Source organism: Scatophagus argus, chromosome 22 (assembly GCF_020382885.2).
Source record: "Scatophagus argus isolate fScaArg1 chromosome 22, fScaArg1.pri, whole genome shotgun sequence".
Lineage (NCBI taxonomy): Eukaryota > Metazoa > Chordata > Actinopteri > Scatophagidae > Scatophagus > Scatophagus argus.
Window position 1 is genome coordinate 7053255 of NC_058514.1, and position 18342 is coordinate 7071596.

The 18342-nt window shown below is 40.3% G+C and overlaps 2 protein-coding genes across 4 annotated transcripts in view; one reads left to right on the forward strand and one right to left on the reverse strand.

Annotated features, from left to right (window-relative positions):
* The window catches only part of exoc4 (exocyst complex component 4), a 100214-nt gene extending 91113 nt beyond the window's left edge, over positions 1–9101 (reverse strand). Inside the window, exons 1-5 of the mRNA XM_046378470.1 lie at positions 8985–9101; positions 7821–8010; positions 6121–6315; positions 2168–2361; positions 732–841 (exon numbers count right to left, since the gene is read on the reverse strand). Of these exons, the coding sequence (XP_046234426.1) occupies positions 732–841; positions 2168–2361; positions 6121–6315; positions 7821–8010; positions 8985–9064 (769 nt within the window). The 5' untranslated portion in view covers positions 9065–9101. The remainder of the gene's footprint in view (positions 1–731; positions 842–2167; positions 2362–6120; positions 6316–7820; positions 8011–8984) is intronic.
* Positions 9102–14592: 5491 nt separating this feature from the next.
* The window catches only part of chchd3a (coiled-coil-helix-coiled-coil-helix domain containing 3a), a 63945-nt gene continuing 60195 nt past the window's right edge, over positions 14593–18342 (forward strand). Inside the window, exons 1-3 of one of the 3 annotated variants that reach the window (XM_046379037.1) lie at positions 14593–14831; positions 15915–16307; positions 16740–16833. In XM_046379037.1, the coding sequence (XP_046234993.1) occupies positions 14751–14831; positions 15915–16307; positions 16740–16833 (568 nt within the window). In that variant the 5' untranslated portion in view covers positions 14593–14750. Of the gene's footprint in view, positions 14832–15914; positions 16834–18342 lie in introns of all 3 variants that reach the window. The other 2 variants (XM_046379038.1, XM_046379036.1) reach the window with 2 other exon arrangements.

Genomic DNA, 18342 nt, shown 5'->3' on the forward strand with positions numbered 1-18342 from the left:
TTGCCCCCTACAACCAGGAGGGAACGCACACATTCCTGAAAACAGTTACAGTCTGCGTCATCAGTCCCCCTGTTACAGCGCCGGTTACCAGTTTGAGCATAATGAATGCTGTTCCCCTGCTGTGATGACAGAGTCGCTGGGTGACTGCTGGTACAGACAGGGGGGACAAGATGATTATAATGTTAGCGAGCAAGATGTATATTACATTCACAGTTGAAGAGGTTATGACATATACCACAAGAAAAGAAACGTGGGTGCGTGTGTGTTCAAAGTTTTGTATGTGTGAGTGCAAAGAGTTGCCGCAAAGAGAGAGCTGTACAAGAGTTCAGATCAACAGATTCTGCGTGCATTCACTAATACTATGTGATCGCGTGTGTGTGTGTGTGTGTGTGTGTGTGAGAAAGAAGGGTTGGCAATGCACACTCATAATGATATGCAAATGAATGTAAGCCAGAGAGATGCTAATGGCTTCATTATCACTAAGTATATCAGCACAGTGAAAATAAAATTGCTAACTGAAATCCACACACTTTGTTACCCAAAGAAACCGACAACACTGCTTTGTTGACGTGTTTATCTTCTCTATAGTACTTTTAATGTATGCAATTTTAATAGAGAGCAACTTTCATTAAACGCCCTCTTAAAATTCCCATTTCTTTTTGCTTCCTTCATTATCATCTTGCCGCTATCACCCTTCTTCCCCCTCTATCTATTGCAATCTAATGCCGTACCACTGCTGGATCCAGGTGTGCTGAACTGTGACGAATCCAACAGCTTGCGCGGGGTGGACATGCTGCTGACATCCAATGCAGGCACTGGAGATGTCTCTTTGACTGTGGAGCTTCAAAGAGAAAAAATATCAAGTAGCAGTGATTATCAAGGTAAACCACACCAAGGTATTGAATGTTATGCTTCCTGTGTCTTACAAAACACAATATTACAACTACATGAGAGGAATACACTTAAATTAAGCCCAAAAATCTGGAGTAATAACTTCTTGTACAGATATAAAAATTTAGTATGCACTAACACAAATGCACCTACTAACCTGCCTTTCTCTAACAAAAAACAATCTACTGTTATAACAAAAAGCCTTGCATCTCTGGGTGGGATTGGTCCTGCTTTCCAATGAGCCATTTATCAAGCCTCAAGCCGGAGGTGGAAGCAATCCAGGCCCTTTAAGTTGGGCGGTATAAACACAGTGTGCCTGCTAAGTGAGTGGGGTGTATGGAGGCTGGCTTGTTGTTAGAGGCGACCCAATACAGGAAGGCCAAGACCTGTCACTGGCTGACCCTCAGTAATAAATCACTGTACCTCACCAACCCACCGCCACCATAATTACTGCACCCACACACTAACACACCCACACACACACACACACACAAATGTAAAAGCACAAACAACACACAAACACAGCTGAATGCGATCCACAGAACACAACAGCATCAACAGTGTGTTTTAAGCCAGTGTGCCACATTATCACTAATAAGTCATACGGCCACATAAGCAAACTAAAAACCTGGCTCTTGGGTCATGGAGGCATAGCTGAGGTTATTCTCCTGGTGGCCGCAAAACCTACCTCATCATCAATGGTGTCCCGCAGAAACTGCAGATGTTGAATTATCTCTTTTTATTTATCTACTGCAAGTAATTGGCAAACTGACAGAGTGTTGGAGGTTTCAGAAAATGCTTTGTTCCCTGGAAACTGCACAACACAAAAGTGCATATTTCCTAATTCTCTATGAGTGCATTAATGATGTTTTCCATTAAAAATTATCTGTGTGTGTGCGTGTGTGTGTGTGTGTGTGTGTGTGTGTGTGTGTGTGTGTGTGTGGTTCGAGGGTGGGGGGTGTCGCATGCTTCTTTAGAACCTAACAGCACAAAGTGCCAGCAGAACCAGCAAAAAGAAGTAGAGCAACAAGTTACACGAGGCCCGTTTCTGACAGTAATTGGTTTGGTTTCCATACACCGAATAATTGGAATAACGGAAAAGGAACATCTATAAAGTCTGAATTTTTCAAAGAAGAAAGCATTTTGAAGGCGACATTTCTGCTGACTACATAACAAGGAAACACAGGCTTCTGGGATCTCAAAGCAAATAAACTGGCTAAAAGAATAGTTTTTAACAGTCCATGATTTTTTTTTTTAATCTCAATCTGTCTCTTACCCTGGAAGGCGAGAAGCATTTTTGTCCTTGTTCTTGTGTCCCAGCCGACTGGTAGACTTTATGTAGAGATGTCGGTGCAGCTCATCAATGAGTACAAGATGGATGTTGAGCTTCTTGCTGTGGAGCTCCAGACGCAAATCTCCGAGCCCCTCCACCTGCAGCAAGGAGCCTTCCAAGGACTCCACGGCTGACACCTGCACATGACAACATACGAGCCAATCACCAGTTATCCTTAGCAGTGCTTTGAAGTTTCATGGTGTCTGATCTTACCACTATGGCAGCCAAGCTACCTGTTGTTTCAACTATTAGTCAGCAGACAGTAGAAAAGCCACATAAATCACATCACAGTATAGAGAGGAAAGGGAGGGCAATACATGACAAAGATGAATGGCCCAGAATCTAACCAAATAATTTCCCTATGAGGGTAACATTACATCGACATTACATTAGTAACATGACATCTTCTCCACTCTTGTAGTTGTTCTCTGCAATAGCAGCTTGTGCTCTGGCTCAACAAAAGCCATCAGCTCGCAGGAGCCTGATCATTCCACAAAACTTAGGAGCTTATCGCCAGCCAATATTTTTGTGATGAGATGGCTAATCTGCTTATTTATCATTTTTGGTGCATGGAACTGTGCAGATAGATCACTGAGCCTTGTACAAAAAACATTTTAATAGAACAGTAATTACTTTTAATTTACTTTTAATCTATTATATTAAAAAAATGCAAGTGTTCTATATGTTGAACAAACATTGACATCCAAATCCTCATGCCCATCCTTACTTGACGAATACAGGACTGTTATGTACAGGAGAAACACCATAAATAACCTCCATATGGTCAAATATGATTGTTATCCAGCATCAGGGTTATAGAAAGACAGGAAACTAAATTTAGCATCCCACTAGCTCCTCTGTTGAAGGAAAATCCCAAATCTTTTAAGCTGTCTAATGGAAATGTTATTGCAATGAAACCTAAATTAGCCTACCAGCCTCCAGCTTTAGATCCCTCCATTTTAGATGATACCTTATACTTTTTGGGTGTGTAAAAATCAAAGTGGTCAAGAATTTTTTCCCTTCAATCAGAACAAAAACAGTTCAATCAAGCGATCATTTCCTCATATAAATTAGGCTGTCTTCAGGATTCTCCAGTTCATGACTCTTGTACAAGTTCCCTTCTTGTCTGTCTGCAACTCCATGTTTACAATGATGCATACTTTTATGTACAATAAGAACACCTTATATTTCATTACAAAAAAAAGTCGCCTCCAGGCTTCCTGAGTCACACTCTTTATTTCTTCAAATTTATCTATACTCCTTCCCTCAGTTTTTATTACCACAGCGGGAGTGATTGTGGCATGTTTGCAATTAATAAATCTTCATGCCATTAAATAAAATGTGCCAGTATGTATGTGGGTTTTTCAAGGGCACTAATGGCCAGATGATATCACTGTGAAGAATATTTACATGGCCAGGGCAAGCCAGAAGGGAATGGGTAGCAGGAGAGTATGATGCTGGGCAGGGGGCACCGGTCAAGTGTGTGCTGATGCAAATGAGAGCCACATTAGTGACAAGACGAGCTAATGCGCTGCATGATCAGCCCCCTTTGGCTTCATATAATAACTATGTATGTCTGCAAGGCTTTGTGTGTTCCATGTGTGTCTGTGTGTGAAAACCTCTCAGATGTGCCTGTGTATGATTACATGTGTATGATTGTGTGACTGTAAATCATTTGACACTTATGCGTCTGTGTGTGTGTGAGGGGGGGATATCTCATTACCATTGGGCTGGGATGATGGAGGAAGGCTGGTTAACATCATTAGGGGGGCAGGCCTGTCAGCATAATGAGGGATATGAAGCCTCTAGTGGATTTGTTTGGGAGCAAGAGAGGAGAGGAGAGGAGAGGAGAGGAGAGGAGAGGAGAGGAGAGGAGAGGAGAGGAGAGAAGAAAAGAGAAGAGAAGTGTGGCAGTTTATCACTAAGCCATGAGCTCCAAGGAGGGATATCAGTAGTTGTGTGTGTGCACCTGGATTTTCAGAGACAATTTCGCTGAGCAGAGGAGAGGACCGTTTCTGGTCTCGTTTTTAACCAAGTCCATGGGGTATGAGACTGCCATTCAATGGTAGACAGAGAGCATAGACTGAATTTTAATTGTCAACCCTTCGAGATAAGCCTCACACATAACAGACACACAAACAATGTTATGGAGAGCGAGAGACAGTGAAGAAGAGAAAAGAGGGGTAGGTAGGTTATTCCTGGCTGGACTACTCTTCCCATGCTACACAGAAAAAAGAAATAGAGAGAAGGCGCAACAGAAGGTGCATGTGAAAACCAAGGAGACATTAATCTGTCAGATGACTGCTGTAATAAGTGACAGCAGGCTGGGAGTGAACACATCAGGGACTCTACACAGGCACTATGATGTTACAGCAGACAGACTACGTCTTGGCAGTATACATCAGAAAACATGATTCTTACAAAATTTCAAATAAACATAACTATCCGGTAATGATATGTTTCTAAAAATCAAGAGAGCTTCTTTCCATGTGGGTGACGTTATTGTTTTTGGCTTGTGTTGTGTTTTATTTTTTGTCCACCCCCACATTCACACACTCCATATGTATTTAATAAGTTGCTATGCACTGGAAACAAACAATTTGAAAACTGTTTTTCAAGACAAATCGACATTAAATCACGTCTTAAATAAGCAAATAATTCACCCACTTTTCTCACAGAGCCCTTTTTCAGCTTGCTCAACCAAATGTGCACTGAGCAGGCTGTCTGACCTCTGGGAAACCAGCACATATGTACTGTAATTCACTTGACTGCAAACTATTGTTTTAGTTTACAAAGTTAATTTAGTCCATCATGCCACAAGTGTAGAAACAGTGGCAGGCTGGTGGTATCATTCACAAACCAAATATGTCATTCTGCCATTCTACAGTGGGTGATTTAAAGAGGACTTAATATATTTTCACGTTATTTATTCATGAATTGCATAAACGTGTCACCAAAGCGAAAGGTAGAACGAATGCATTCAACAGCATTTAGATCTGCAAAGGCAAATAAAATGAGATTTTAAGTATGTTTAACTCCACCATCCCGATCAAGTATTTGAAGTGTGCAAATCAGAGGCGAAGTATCCAACTGAATTTGAACTTTCAACAACCTTTCAAAACACACTGTAGTGACTGAGCACAGGTTGAATGAAGTTCCACTTCTCCACGCCACACAAAGAGGATTTTTCATGGTCCTTTGGGCATACCATCATCCTTCCTTTTTCCTCCTTCTAAGATAACCCCATTCAAGCAAACTAATTATTACCAAAGACTGAAGGAAGATGTGTGAGAGTGACAGCGGAAGGGAGGGAGAAAAGCGAAGGGAAAAAAGGATCACAGAGTCTGGTCTTTTAGTCCTCAATGCCATCCTCCAGCTCCCCTGCCGAGTATACTGCAAAACACACATCAAAAGAACAAAAGCAGACGCATACGTACACACCTGCAGCGCCTTCACTGCACTTAGATGATATTCTCTTGATGTAAAAGAGTTGCATCCAATGGACTGTTCAAGGCTAGAAAAGGATTCTTTAAAGGAATGACAGGCGCAAAGACATCAATCTTAGCAGCAACACTTCACAGACATGGTGTTTGTGCATGTGTACTGTGCCCATCACGGCTCTCAGAAGCACCACACTGCCGCAGTATTGCCTCATATGCATTTCCATATGTCAATGAGTTTTCCAACAATTAGACAAAGACAGCAATCTTCTCCATTTCTCACTTTGTTCACTTCACTCGCCATCCAACCTAACAAAACAAAACAGATTTGGAAAACCTAATCTACCACACAGCTTTTTTTTCTTTCTGTCTGTCCATCAGTCTCTTTATCTAACACAGCCCACTCATACAAAGATGCTCCTCGACAAACAGACCTCTGACCATTAGTCTGCTTACCAGCATATCTGTGGCATGAAGGTAGTGTTTGCTTGCCATATAGGCCTCCAGCCGCTGTGGAACCTGCTTGATGCTTTCGATTTCATCCAGCAGCTGGAGGACGTGCTTGTGCTCGATGCCCTCTATCCACAACTTTCTCAGCTCATCCCTTTTGCAATGGAGCAGCATCTTACAAGACAGAAGGTTTTCCTTCACCTGTAGGAAAGAGAGCATCGAAATCCAAACAAGTAAGTCACAATGCTACACATTTTTGGAAGTGTAGATTAATCAATTATTGAAACTATTAATAATGAAGAGGTATAAAAATAAGATTCCACTGAAAGCTGAATTATTTAAAGAAGAAAGTAAGTCAGTCCTTACTTCTGAGTGCCCAAGCTCTGAACACCAATGTCAGGACAGCTACGGAATTTGCAATATTTCCTTTGTATCTTTATGCAATGTAATAATATTGGATTTCTTAGTGTGACCGTCAAATGTTGAATCATGAAAACAGAGGCGCAACTGCAACTCAACCAAAAGCCAGAGCCACAATGAAGTCAGGACTCATTCAGTGACACAAAACAATGGAATCAGTGATCATATCCCTTTTTGAAATATTGGTTTACTGGTTTGGGATACATTAATACACATTTTTCACCATTATTTTCCTGCTTTTGCAGATACGTGCACTGAAGCCATTTGTAATTACATTAAAGGCCCTGTATACAAAACACAGGTAATTCAACTTCTGACGGATTAAGACCTTAGGTTAAAATTGGGTAGAGCTATGCTAAGAGCAGAAAGAAAATGGCAAAAACACACATTAGAAAACAAGCATTTTCAAGGATTAAATACTGCATATAATATTAATAACTTATTAATAATATTAAATTAATTGTAAAATTAATGATGGCAGAATATGAGTAAATTGCAGTCGGGGCCCCTCAGCTTTGGATTTCCCAATCTGTGAATGTGGGGCTTGGATAATCTTTTAATTCCTTACTCAAAGTTTATCTTTCTTTAAAAAAGCATAAGGTATCTATCTTCTGTTTTTATGTTACATTGCTGTTGGGTATTTTATTCCATTTTGTTTTGTATTATATGAATTGTCTGATGTTATGACACCTCGGTTCTGTTTAAGCATGCTGGTACTGTACAAGCTCACCCACTGTCACAACACCACTACTCACTTGCACACTTGAATAGATCTGAACTATATTAATGTTATCGGTTACACCTATGATTTTTCTATTGTAACACGTCGTTGCTGTGAAAAAGGCCAACAACGTTAAGTAAATGAATTTCTTAAGTGATCATTTAAAGATAGAACTGTGCCAGCACATCCTGAAGAAAATTCTGTTTTATTGTAAGAAAAAGAAGTGCTGGTTTGCTCATGGAACAGACTATGGGGATGAAGTGTGACAGAGAAAATTATGTCCAGGGGGCTGGCAGTTTTCTTCTTGGGTGACCAGGACTTGTATTAATTAAGTCAGTCTTTCAGTCTTGGGGAATAAAAACGCCAAAAAACTGAGATAAGAAACCCTTTTAATGTCTGTAGAGACAAATGAAAATGGACGAAATGTTCCGTTTTTAATTACACAGCTTTGTTGCTCTGAAATTCATCAGAAACAATGTAAGCGTAAAGTTGAGTCACGGTTTTCATAACCTCCCGATTCATTTTGTTCTGTGTCCATTTTTGTATACAAGTTTGTCCTTTCTACCTGTTTGATCTTGTTGCGGGAGCTGGTGATGCGCTCTGTGATGCTCTGGTAGGTCCTGATGGCAGTGGTGAGTTCAGCATAATGCTGAACAATCAGCTCATCTAAATCCCTGTCACACGTCTCAAAGGCCTCTTCCAGACGACCCTTCTCTGTCTCTCTGTCCTGCACATCATCACTGCTGGACAGAGTCCTGCATCAGGGAAGAGGGAAAGGAAAGGCAGAATTCAGCTCAATAACTGACTCCATGAGTGAAGCAAAAGTGTTGGAGTGAGGAGCAGAGCACTTGTGAAAATGATGATTACAGGTTGAGTTAGAATTAACGGGAGTATGACTTTAACAGTTCAAGCCAACACCTCCTTACACCTTAAGCAGCATAGCACCATGAAGATGTATCTTCACGCAGTAACAAATGGATCTGTGAAATATAGCATCTTTTCACATGTTTGGCAAAGGATGCTCACTTGATCTCCCCATTAAAAACATTTTGCAAAGCCTATAAGTGAAGTTTTGTTTCCATCATTTCATTTTCTTTTCTGCTAAAGAGTTTAACAAGAGAAAATAAGATCTCGCTAACTAACGGCTGTCAAAACTGGGAGATGATAGTGGGGTCACAGTGTGCCTATGTGTTATTCGATGATGGTTACATCCAAGTTGAGGTATAAGTTATATATAACTTTTAAAAACCCAGACAAGTCGTTACTATAAAATTGCCTATTATCGCTTAGCATAAGAGACATATCTGAAATCCAAGCATGCCGCAAAAAAAAAGAAAGAAAAGGTACTTTAATGTTAACGAACGAACGAAAACCATTTCTCGTCTAACTGTAACGATTTTTAGGACACCATTGCATTGTAAATGAATAGTCTATTAACTTCAAATGGCGAGAACCGCACACTGGGGCCAAGATTCAACCTTTTCCCATGCTTAAAAATAATAAAAATAAAGCTACTGTTAACATTAGGAACACATGCTATCGTTCATAAAAAACTGCAAAATGTGGGAGCTTTAATATGTTTCATACAATCAGTAATACAGGAAGGATGTTGCTAACATGTAGCTTTAGCATAAAGGCTAGCTGTCAATCCGTGTCTCATTACATTTGAAGAGCTGCTTGCGTCTTACCAGCGCCGATAAGATAATATAAAGAATGTGTAAGAGCTTACCTTATGACAGATATAAGAAGACCAGAAGGGTCCTTATTTTTATTAACTGCACTCCTGTATCTCCCTGTATCTGCTGCCATTTTTCCAGCTGCGGCACCCAAACAGGAAGACGGAGGCGCGAGGTTAGACGACGGAATTATGGGAGTTGTAGGTTGACCAGGGGACGTCTCACGCGCACACTCTCTCATGCGAAACGCGCAGTTCTGCAATTGAATGCAGCAGCTCTGCCATAAATCCTACCTTTACGGAATTAATAATGTATAGCTTTTGTTGACATTGTCGGGAATGTGTAAATTTAATTTTGTGTTGTAGCTTGTAGTTCACTGGACCTACATAATAAGGTGGGCAATGCAGTGCATGGGGTAACCACACTGATATAAGCTGTGGGAAATAGGAATAAATAAAAGAAATGTTTGGTAGGTTTTGTCCTCTATTTGAATGGAAACAGTTATTGAACACCCCACATTCTAAATTTTAGAGGGTTCTGGGTTTTTATGCAGTGAATTAACTCAAAATTTAAACACGATATAAGAATAGGACTGTATCCATAGGTCTATAGCTGAATCAGCAATTCAGATAAGAACAACTAATGTGTGTGCTGAATGGTACAGATAATTGCCCTGATTTTAGTTGGTGGCGACTAAGATGATACTTAAGGGCAATATTGATATTTTACGCACAAATACCACAGCAGAGAAAAAATCTTCGATTATAACATTTTTAATCCAGTCCTCTTGAGATTGATAAAGGAAAGGTTCAGCAGAGAAGAAAGGCGAGAGACAGTGTGTGTCAGTGAGTTAATAGCCTACCCATTTAGAACATAGAGTGCTGAATTTGGCGAGGCGCTCCTGTGCTGTATCTCTGACAATCTCTGCTGTACCAACGAGAATGGGAGAGGGCATTGATTCTGGAGCAAAAGGGGTCGATTCCCAGCAGCCTGGGCCCTGATTGATGCGCCGGTGCACTGACGAGATAACATTGTGGGTGATCTTTGTGTCACTTCCAAAAAAAGAGAAACAATCGCTATGTCACGCAGGAGCCGCTGTTTTTCTTTTAAAGGCTGCTAGCTTTCCAGGTCCAAGTTTAATTTTGAAGTTCTTATCACCTTTCCCTCTAGCCCATGTCCCATCAGTCCAACTAATCTGCAGGGCTTCTTTTCTCCAATAACCCAGCACCAAGGTTATTTCTTTCAGCCTGCAGTGTGTTTGGACACTAAGTGATTGCTTTGACTGAGTGACCTGTGTGTGGATTAAATACAAGGGCAATAAGGTCTTTGTAGGACATGTCTTTGTAGCCTGCTAATGCATATATCTAAATGCAAACGATGCATCTCAATCAATTTGTGTCCTGCATCGAATCTTTAGTAAAGAAAGTGAAAAGACTGTAGCACTTGGAACCATAGTATGACAACGTTACAAAACCAACTCATTTTCTTTAAGGTTCAGTACATAATTACAGTATGTGGCTGTTAGCAGATTATATGGATTAAGATAAAATGAGGTCTAACAGCAAAAGAATGCATTTAAGCAGGTGCTTTCCATCCGATGAGCTTCTTGTGATCATTAAATAACTCGTGTACTTTGACTGAGGAATCTATTTTGATGTAACTTTGGGGCTTTAATTAATTGTTGAGAGGCTGTTAATGTACGATGATAGCTTTGATTATATGATTTGATCGTTGTGAGAGGAATAGCATGGAAAGATAAAAAGGTTGTGTAAATACAATATTTTTATCTCTTCAATGACAATCATTGGAAACTTGCAAAAAAAAGTGTCATCCCTCAGTGATTAAGAATAAGACACTTCTTTACTTGTTTCCATGGAAATGTGTTTGAGGGAAACAACATAATATTGCACCTAGTATGTGCCTTCTGGATTTTTCCACAGTCTTGAATTGGATCAAACAAAACATGTGCCTCACCTTCAATTTAATACACAACCAACAACAGAGGACAACACAGAAAACTTACATTTTAGATAGCAGAAATGACACAAAGACAAGTAAAATTCCATCAAAATTATATATGCCTATATTATATATGCTGGAATTGACCCAAGCATCATAAAATCAAAGCAAAGCACAGTAGGAGAAATTTGCCAAGCAGCATTACATCAAGGTAAGGTGGACAAAACGAGATAAAAACTAAATATCCTTACTATTTTAGGAGCTACGTAACCGATGAGTGATCAACCGGACCGCTTCATGTCTTCATTATCCTCTTGTGTTCTTTGTGTTGTTTCAAGGTAGCAACTGGGACTGTCACTGCAACGAAATGTTAACTGTTCACAAAATGGCATAAACTGACATGAGCAGGACATGCAAGGCATGAAAATAAAATGATAAGTAGTGATGCAAGAACACTGAAGATGCAAGAACATCCTCATTTTCTCTCCTCTGCACACAATCACTGAATAAAATATTATTAATATGTTAACCAAACAGTACAGCTGATCAAAGACAGGAATCAGACTTAATAAGCTTGTCTGCAATAATAATTCTGTCATAAACAACAAGAAAGGCTCCTTTTCCACTCTGCCATTCAGTCATGTCTCTGTCCCATAAGCTCTGAATTCACCACAGCCTGAGGCTTGTCGGCGAGTCCCCTCAGGGCACTACTGCACAATCTAATTCTGTGTTATGTAATCTGTGCATGTTGCAGAGGTGAGGGACTCCCCTTGGGGATATCTGTTCAATACCTATTACTGTACCTCAGAGCAACACAGAAAATGAAAATACAATAAAATAAAATAAAGCACAATAAATAATCTGCATGTATTTGACTGTGTTGTGTGCAAATGTATATCCATGTACATATATACTGTATACAGTATTCTGGCTAAACTGACAAACTGGGATGGCCCTGCCTCTTAAACCTGGTTATTACCTTGTTTAGACTTTGTTTTAATTGTTGGAATGACCTCTGCAGGTCATCTCTTGTGAAGTAAAAAATTTTCATGCTTTCCTGTTGTCATCATATTCCCATTAATATCATCTAATTCACTATAAAATCTTTACAACCTCTGCAGCTTTCTTCAGGAGATTCTCATATCTGAAATTTATTAGGTTTTTTATGCACATACAGCACTGACAGCCATTCTGGAACATAGTATAATATAGAGATATGCATTTGAACAAGGTTTATATTTCCTGGATTTGAATGTGGGTCCTCTGTGTATATGAACTCTCTTATAATAATGTTAGGACATACACAACCACAATAAATTCTTTAAAAAGTTTCAACCGATTTACGTTTGCACAGCACTGCATACATACACAATTCAGAAAATACAAAAATCAGCAGAAAGAAGCATTATAGAGTTATGTGTTATGTTATTGTGTTGGCATAATATATAAAGTAAAAAAAATAAATCTTATGAAGTGCCATTCCTTATAATATCCTCTTTCCTTGAGGGATATCAAATTTCCAGCTGCAATTTTATGTCCTGCAAGGTTGTATGAGTTTCTGAAATGGATATGGCATAAAATGTTAAAAGAGAGAGAGAGAGAGAGAGAGAGAGAGAGAGAGAGAGGGAAACACACTTAGAGTTGAACTTATATATTTCTTTAAAATGTCTTTTTATATCGACTACTTGATAAAATCCCTGCTGATGATAGGTTTTATGATAAATGTTCAGCAAGTGCACTTGACCTTTCTTGATTCATCTGACTCACAATCGTCCATGACAGCATATTTGATCCTTTTATTTTAAAAGCAAAATTAAATCTTGGGAAATACTTTCATTTCAGTGGAGTAGGATTTATTGGTCATTTCTCATTTATGTTTTTATTCAAAAAATGGCAAGAATAGTAATAACAGTAATAGCGGAGTGAAACTGTTTCAAATAAGCTTAATTAACAATTGAGATAACCAACTGATCAATTAACCAATTAACTGTTGTTGTCCATTGCCTCATGGTCCTATGAGTAGGATGATGGTGTTTTATCAGCCTCATCATCAACCTACATCAGCTTCCGACGGCCCAGGCGATGCTAACCAGAGGGTTAAACATCTCAAAGCCACCAGCAGTGTGTGTTGTGTATGGTGGGAATTCTCCATCTCAAAGAAGACATCTCAGTTGCAGAAGCTCCTTCTCTTCCCTCTTCCTTACCTGCTCCCTCCTGCTCTGCATGTTTATTTGTTTCCTCTCGAATCAATCCAGACCATGTTACGTATTTAACACACCTGCCTATCCACTAGTCATCCCCATCCAATTTAGCACTTCTACTGACCACCTGACCTTTTTTTCTGCTGCCTAATAGTTCCCCAGGATGCTCACTGCCTTCTGCCGCTCCAAGCTTCTGCATACTTACCCCGACCGTGTTTGATTTGTGTCTTCTGTCTTTGGATTTGTTTGTCTGTTCTGACTGGCTGCCTGTTACTGAATGTACGACTCCTCGTCTCCAAGTAAAGCTTTCTTTTATTATATTCTGCCTCATGGGTCCATTATTGGGTCCAAGAACTGTCCACACCTGTGATACTGACTGCAGGATTTCTTTTGTATCATCTCCTCTACTGAGAGCAGACGGCAGACTTAGAAAATTAATATCAATACTTAAACTCACATAAAATTAAAATCAACACACATTAATTCCCAGGATTAGATATTCTGCTATACAAATAACAAAGACTCATGCTGGGAGAAATATCAATAAAATGTGGACTGTCTGAGAGATGTCTGTAACAAAATGAGGAAAAACAAAAACGTGGAGTCGAGATATACTCTTCTAAAAAGGGGGCTGAATGTCAGTATGAGCTCAGCACAGAAATGAAAGAAAAACAACAGAAAAACAAAGGTGATACTGACCGCTAACCTATTATGAGAGCAAGTCCGAAGAAAAGGTTTTCTATGGACTTTGGCCATGTAATGGGTCTCTATTTCCATCTCTGTTCCCGCTCCTTCTGTTCTCATTGCAGCTCTATTTCCGTTTCAGGAGCTGCGTTCCCTGATGGCTTTGGCAACTCTCTACCAGTCTGCGTGTTCAAAATCAGCCTGACGATATTGTTTCTTCAGTCTGGCTGCATTTTTGCCCATTCCATCTCCACTTCTCATTATCTTTCCTCCTCTCACTTTCTTACTGGAGTTTTGCTCTTTTCTTTTTCTCTTTCTGTCAACTCAGATGAGCAACAACACAGACAAAAAGAGGACCAGTGTTTGTGTTGAGCTCAAACACTAACTCTATAATTTATAAAATTAGCTTTTCTGAAAGTCCTGGCTTTCACATTGCCTGGCTTTTATATATAAATCTGGGTTGGCTCTGTTTACATACATGTTAAAAACAAACATAAAAACAAAAACACAGATATTGGATCCCAGAGTTAGAAGAGAATTAAGCATAGCAAAAACAAAGCTTTTAAATATGCTGCCCAGTATTCCTGGAATAATTGACAAAAGAACCTGAAATTGTCTTTCTGGATTAAGCCATTGTTGAAAATAAATAAATAAACAAGCCTACATCAAACATACTGATGTAAATTTATTGGAAAAAAACTAAAAATCAGAGACATACAGCTCTCACACGTTCCCACCCAGCTTGCAAACAATAACCAATAAAAATTGCCGATGTTAAGACGGCAGGGGGGCGTCTGTCCAATCAACTCGCCAGTTATTCAACTACGTCATGCTAAGGAAGTAAGGACGTTCTGAAGCAGTGGCGTGTTGGCCCCAGCCAGCTAACGCAGCTAAAGTGTACAGAAACAAAAAGTAGTAGACAGCCTTCCATATTACATGTAGATAAGTGACTCTTTGACAAGCTGCGGTCTGACAATGGGAGCAAACAACAGTACCCGCCGCGTGTCATTTGAGTCAGATGAGAACGATAATATAACAGTGGTGAAGGGCATACGGGTAAGTGACAGTAAACATACCCGGTTGAGTGTTGAGTAAACAGTTTTCTCATGATCGCTTTAAAGCCGTATCAGTTCAGTGCGGTGCTGTAACGTTCCTGGACTGTATCGTAAATGCATACAAACAACGGTGAAAGCTATGCTGTATGGCTTGTCTAAAAACACTAAAGTTAGCTAAGTTGATAGCTTGACTTTCATTCATTCTCAAAGCTGCACCAGTTGATCTAAAGTAGTGATGGGATATACAATTTAACCACAAATGCGTAACCTAAACTACCAGACATGGCGGCGGCTATGAAATGAGTGCAGTAAAACTTTTGAATGTCCTTGTGGGAATGTTGACGTTAACGTCACCGGCCTCGTGCTCTGCTGTCACTCGGTGCATGAATGAAACCTGCTCAGGCGTTCCTCGTCATAGATAATGTTATCCTTTGGGAGTTTTTTTCTTAAATGTGGACACATGTACATGTTGTTAACGTGGTTAGTCACTGACATGGAGTGACCGTCAGCAGCTTCTGTTATTAGAGCTGTCACAAATTCTTCTATGCCACCGTCAGCTGATGTTAAATATAGATTGAGAGGCTTTAGTCGATCAGGTAAGACTTTAGTTGGCATGGCTTCGTCTATTATTACTCAGCTGGCAAGCCTACCAAGCGAGCCTAATGTCTTTCAGTGAGGTGTAATCCTGTTTATGCCTGTGCTTTAATGGTCATGTAAAGAGATTTAAAACACACCACTGTCTACTCCAGGTAAATGCAATGTATAGTTTTCCTAAGGAAGTATCATTGTTCAGGTTCATGTTGAGCGTTGATGAGAGGATCTATGCGACTCACATGACTGTTGTGTGTGAGGTGAAAGCCAGGAGATGACTAGCTTAGCATGAAGACTGAAAGCAGTGATAACAGGTCAGGTTCTGTCAAAAGTTACACAAATCTGCCTGCCAGCACCCGTGAAGGTCACTTACTAAACTGCTATGATAAAGAAAAAAGCGCCAAGCTGTGGTTTTACAGGACGTTATGTGCTTACAGCAACTTAAATATGTTTAAATCCATCTCTGCAACATTTCTTCCACTCTCCTTTGCAGCTCTCTGAGAATGTCATCAACCGCATGAGGGAACCTGCAGCTCCTCCTAAACGTGAACATGCTCCCACTCCACCTCCGTCCACGGTGCCCACCCTCATTCCTCCTCTCCTGCGGCCAGTACCTCCTCCCTTTGACCCAGTTACCTCTATGCCTCCTCCCCCTCCTGTTGTAGAACCTGTTGCACCTCCAGCTCCTCCTCCACCAGTTCCATCAGCCACAGAGACTGTGGCTGCTCCTCCACCACCTCCTCCTTCAGAACAGGTAGCAGCACCCACCATAATTGACATGGTGCACCCACCCACATCACCCCCAGCTGCTGCTAATGCTGTCCCTGCTCCTGCTTTTGAGCCTGTGGCGGCACCTCCTCCTCCTGCTTCTGATGCTGTTGAGCCGGTAATTTTGCCTACAACCCTCCCTCCTCCTGCTTCTGCTCCCTGCTCTGCTTCAGCTGTGGTTGAAGTGACCATTCCACTCGCTCCTCCCTCCCTTGTCAATGAATCATCTCCTCCTCCTCCCACAAATCAATCCATTGCTTCTTCTGCTTCAGTAATTGAACCCATTGCTCCTCCACATGCGATTGAACCCATTGCTCCTCCACTTGCACCTGAACCCATACCACCTCCCCTTCCTGATCCCATCATTACTCCCCTTCTTCCCGAATCTGAACCCGTCTCCTCCCCTCCTGTTTTTGAGCCTGTTGCCATCCTGCCACCAACCCTTCATCCTTCAGGGGACAGTTTGTCCCCACAGCCTGCTGAGCCATTTGCTGCACCTCCCCTGCCTGAGTTTACTGCTCCCTGTGAACCAATTGCACCTCCTCCTCAGCCCCCAGTCGAGCCGGTATCCCCTCCTCCTGTCCCTGAGCCACCGGTAGCACCTGAGTCAAGTTCTGTCCCACCACCTCCTGCTGCTCCAGCCGGTGAGTTTAATTCCAGTATGCTGGAATTCAGTATTTGTAACACATTTAAAAAGAAATGCTGATGCAAGCATTTATGGAAAAGGACAAATGCACCAGATTTACTGCTTCGTGATATCTGTTGTTCAGTAATATGGTATTGATTGAGGCTATATAATATTCTAGTGGTCAAGGGTAGCTTAATCAATGACATTGACAAGCTTACCAAGATCCTTCTTTGTATGTAGAATGGATGGTGCAGTAGTTGTGTGTGGATTTCCTAAATGTTTTTTGAGTTTAAAGTAGTTTGATGCCATGAACATTTTCAGTTTTGAAATTTCCCCTTAGTTTATACTGGATTTCTTCAGTCTTCTTTCATGACTCAGGAGACAGCTGGGAAAAAGTTTAACACTGACAGGAGTGAATGTTTGTTTTTTTTTTTTAAATTTATAAAAACCGAAGAAAGGAATTTCTCTTGGTAATAGCTCAATTTATCCAGAAATGTTAGGGTTGCTTCTTCCGTAGAATGGTTAATTAGAAGGCAAAGGGTATGAGGGAATGAACTGTCCGAGGATATATTTTAAGTCCAGCTACATTAAATTTTAATTATGTTTATTGTGTGGGTGTTTACTTTGAGCCCCCTTAAGCTTTTTGTCTCCAACTTTTCTTGCAATTTGTAATTAGTCTTCATTTAAAACATGGGCCTCGTAGTAGCTGTGGTCGTATTATGATTCATTGCCATTCCCAAACTGTTAATGAAATGATTAATTCTTTCTTGTAATAATGTTAATAAATTGATGCTGTAATTAGTGGCCCTCCATTCTCCCTCTGTCGCTGTGGAGCTCAAGCTGTCAAGATTGCCCTTCTCCCTCCTGCGGTTTGTGAGAACGCTGAAAATAGTGAAGATAAACTCAACGGTAGTCTTTAAGTTTTGATCTGTCTGGGTGTTTTCTGTAATTTCCCCTGCAGCTATAATCAATATTTAACCACACTTTATAGTCTCCTTCATCTCATTGTTTTAGCTTTTCAGTTTGCATCTTCCATCTCACTGCTTCCATCAGTGTTGTTTCTGGGTACAGCAGAGAGCTGTTTTCAGTAAAGAAAATCCTGAAGTTTGCAACTCTTGGTGAACATTTTAATGGGGAAATGTTGCATATTGTAACTATGAATTGAAACAAATTAAGAACAAAATTAGCTCACATTTTTTACCTCATATGTATGGTATATAAATTACAAGTTGCTGCAAAAGCAGTGTTTTGAACAAGTTTTTGTTACAGACTATAATGTGATGATCTAAATAGAAAATAAATAAAACGAACAGTTATTTACAGCAAATGAAACAGAAATGTTTTTATAATTATGTTTGTTGAGTTTACCTTGCTCTGCGTGGGCTTGAGATTGCCAGCACACATGACATGCCTGAGGTAGTTGGGGTAATGTGATATGAAGTACTAGTTTAACTGTTCATTTCTCCTCCTGTACGTCATTTACTGTGGGTAGATGTTGAGAGAGAGTGTATTGCAATATTGTGTT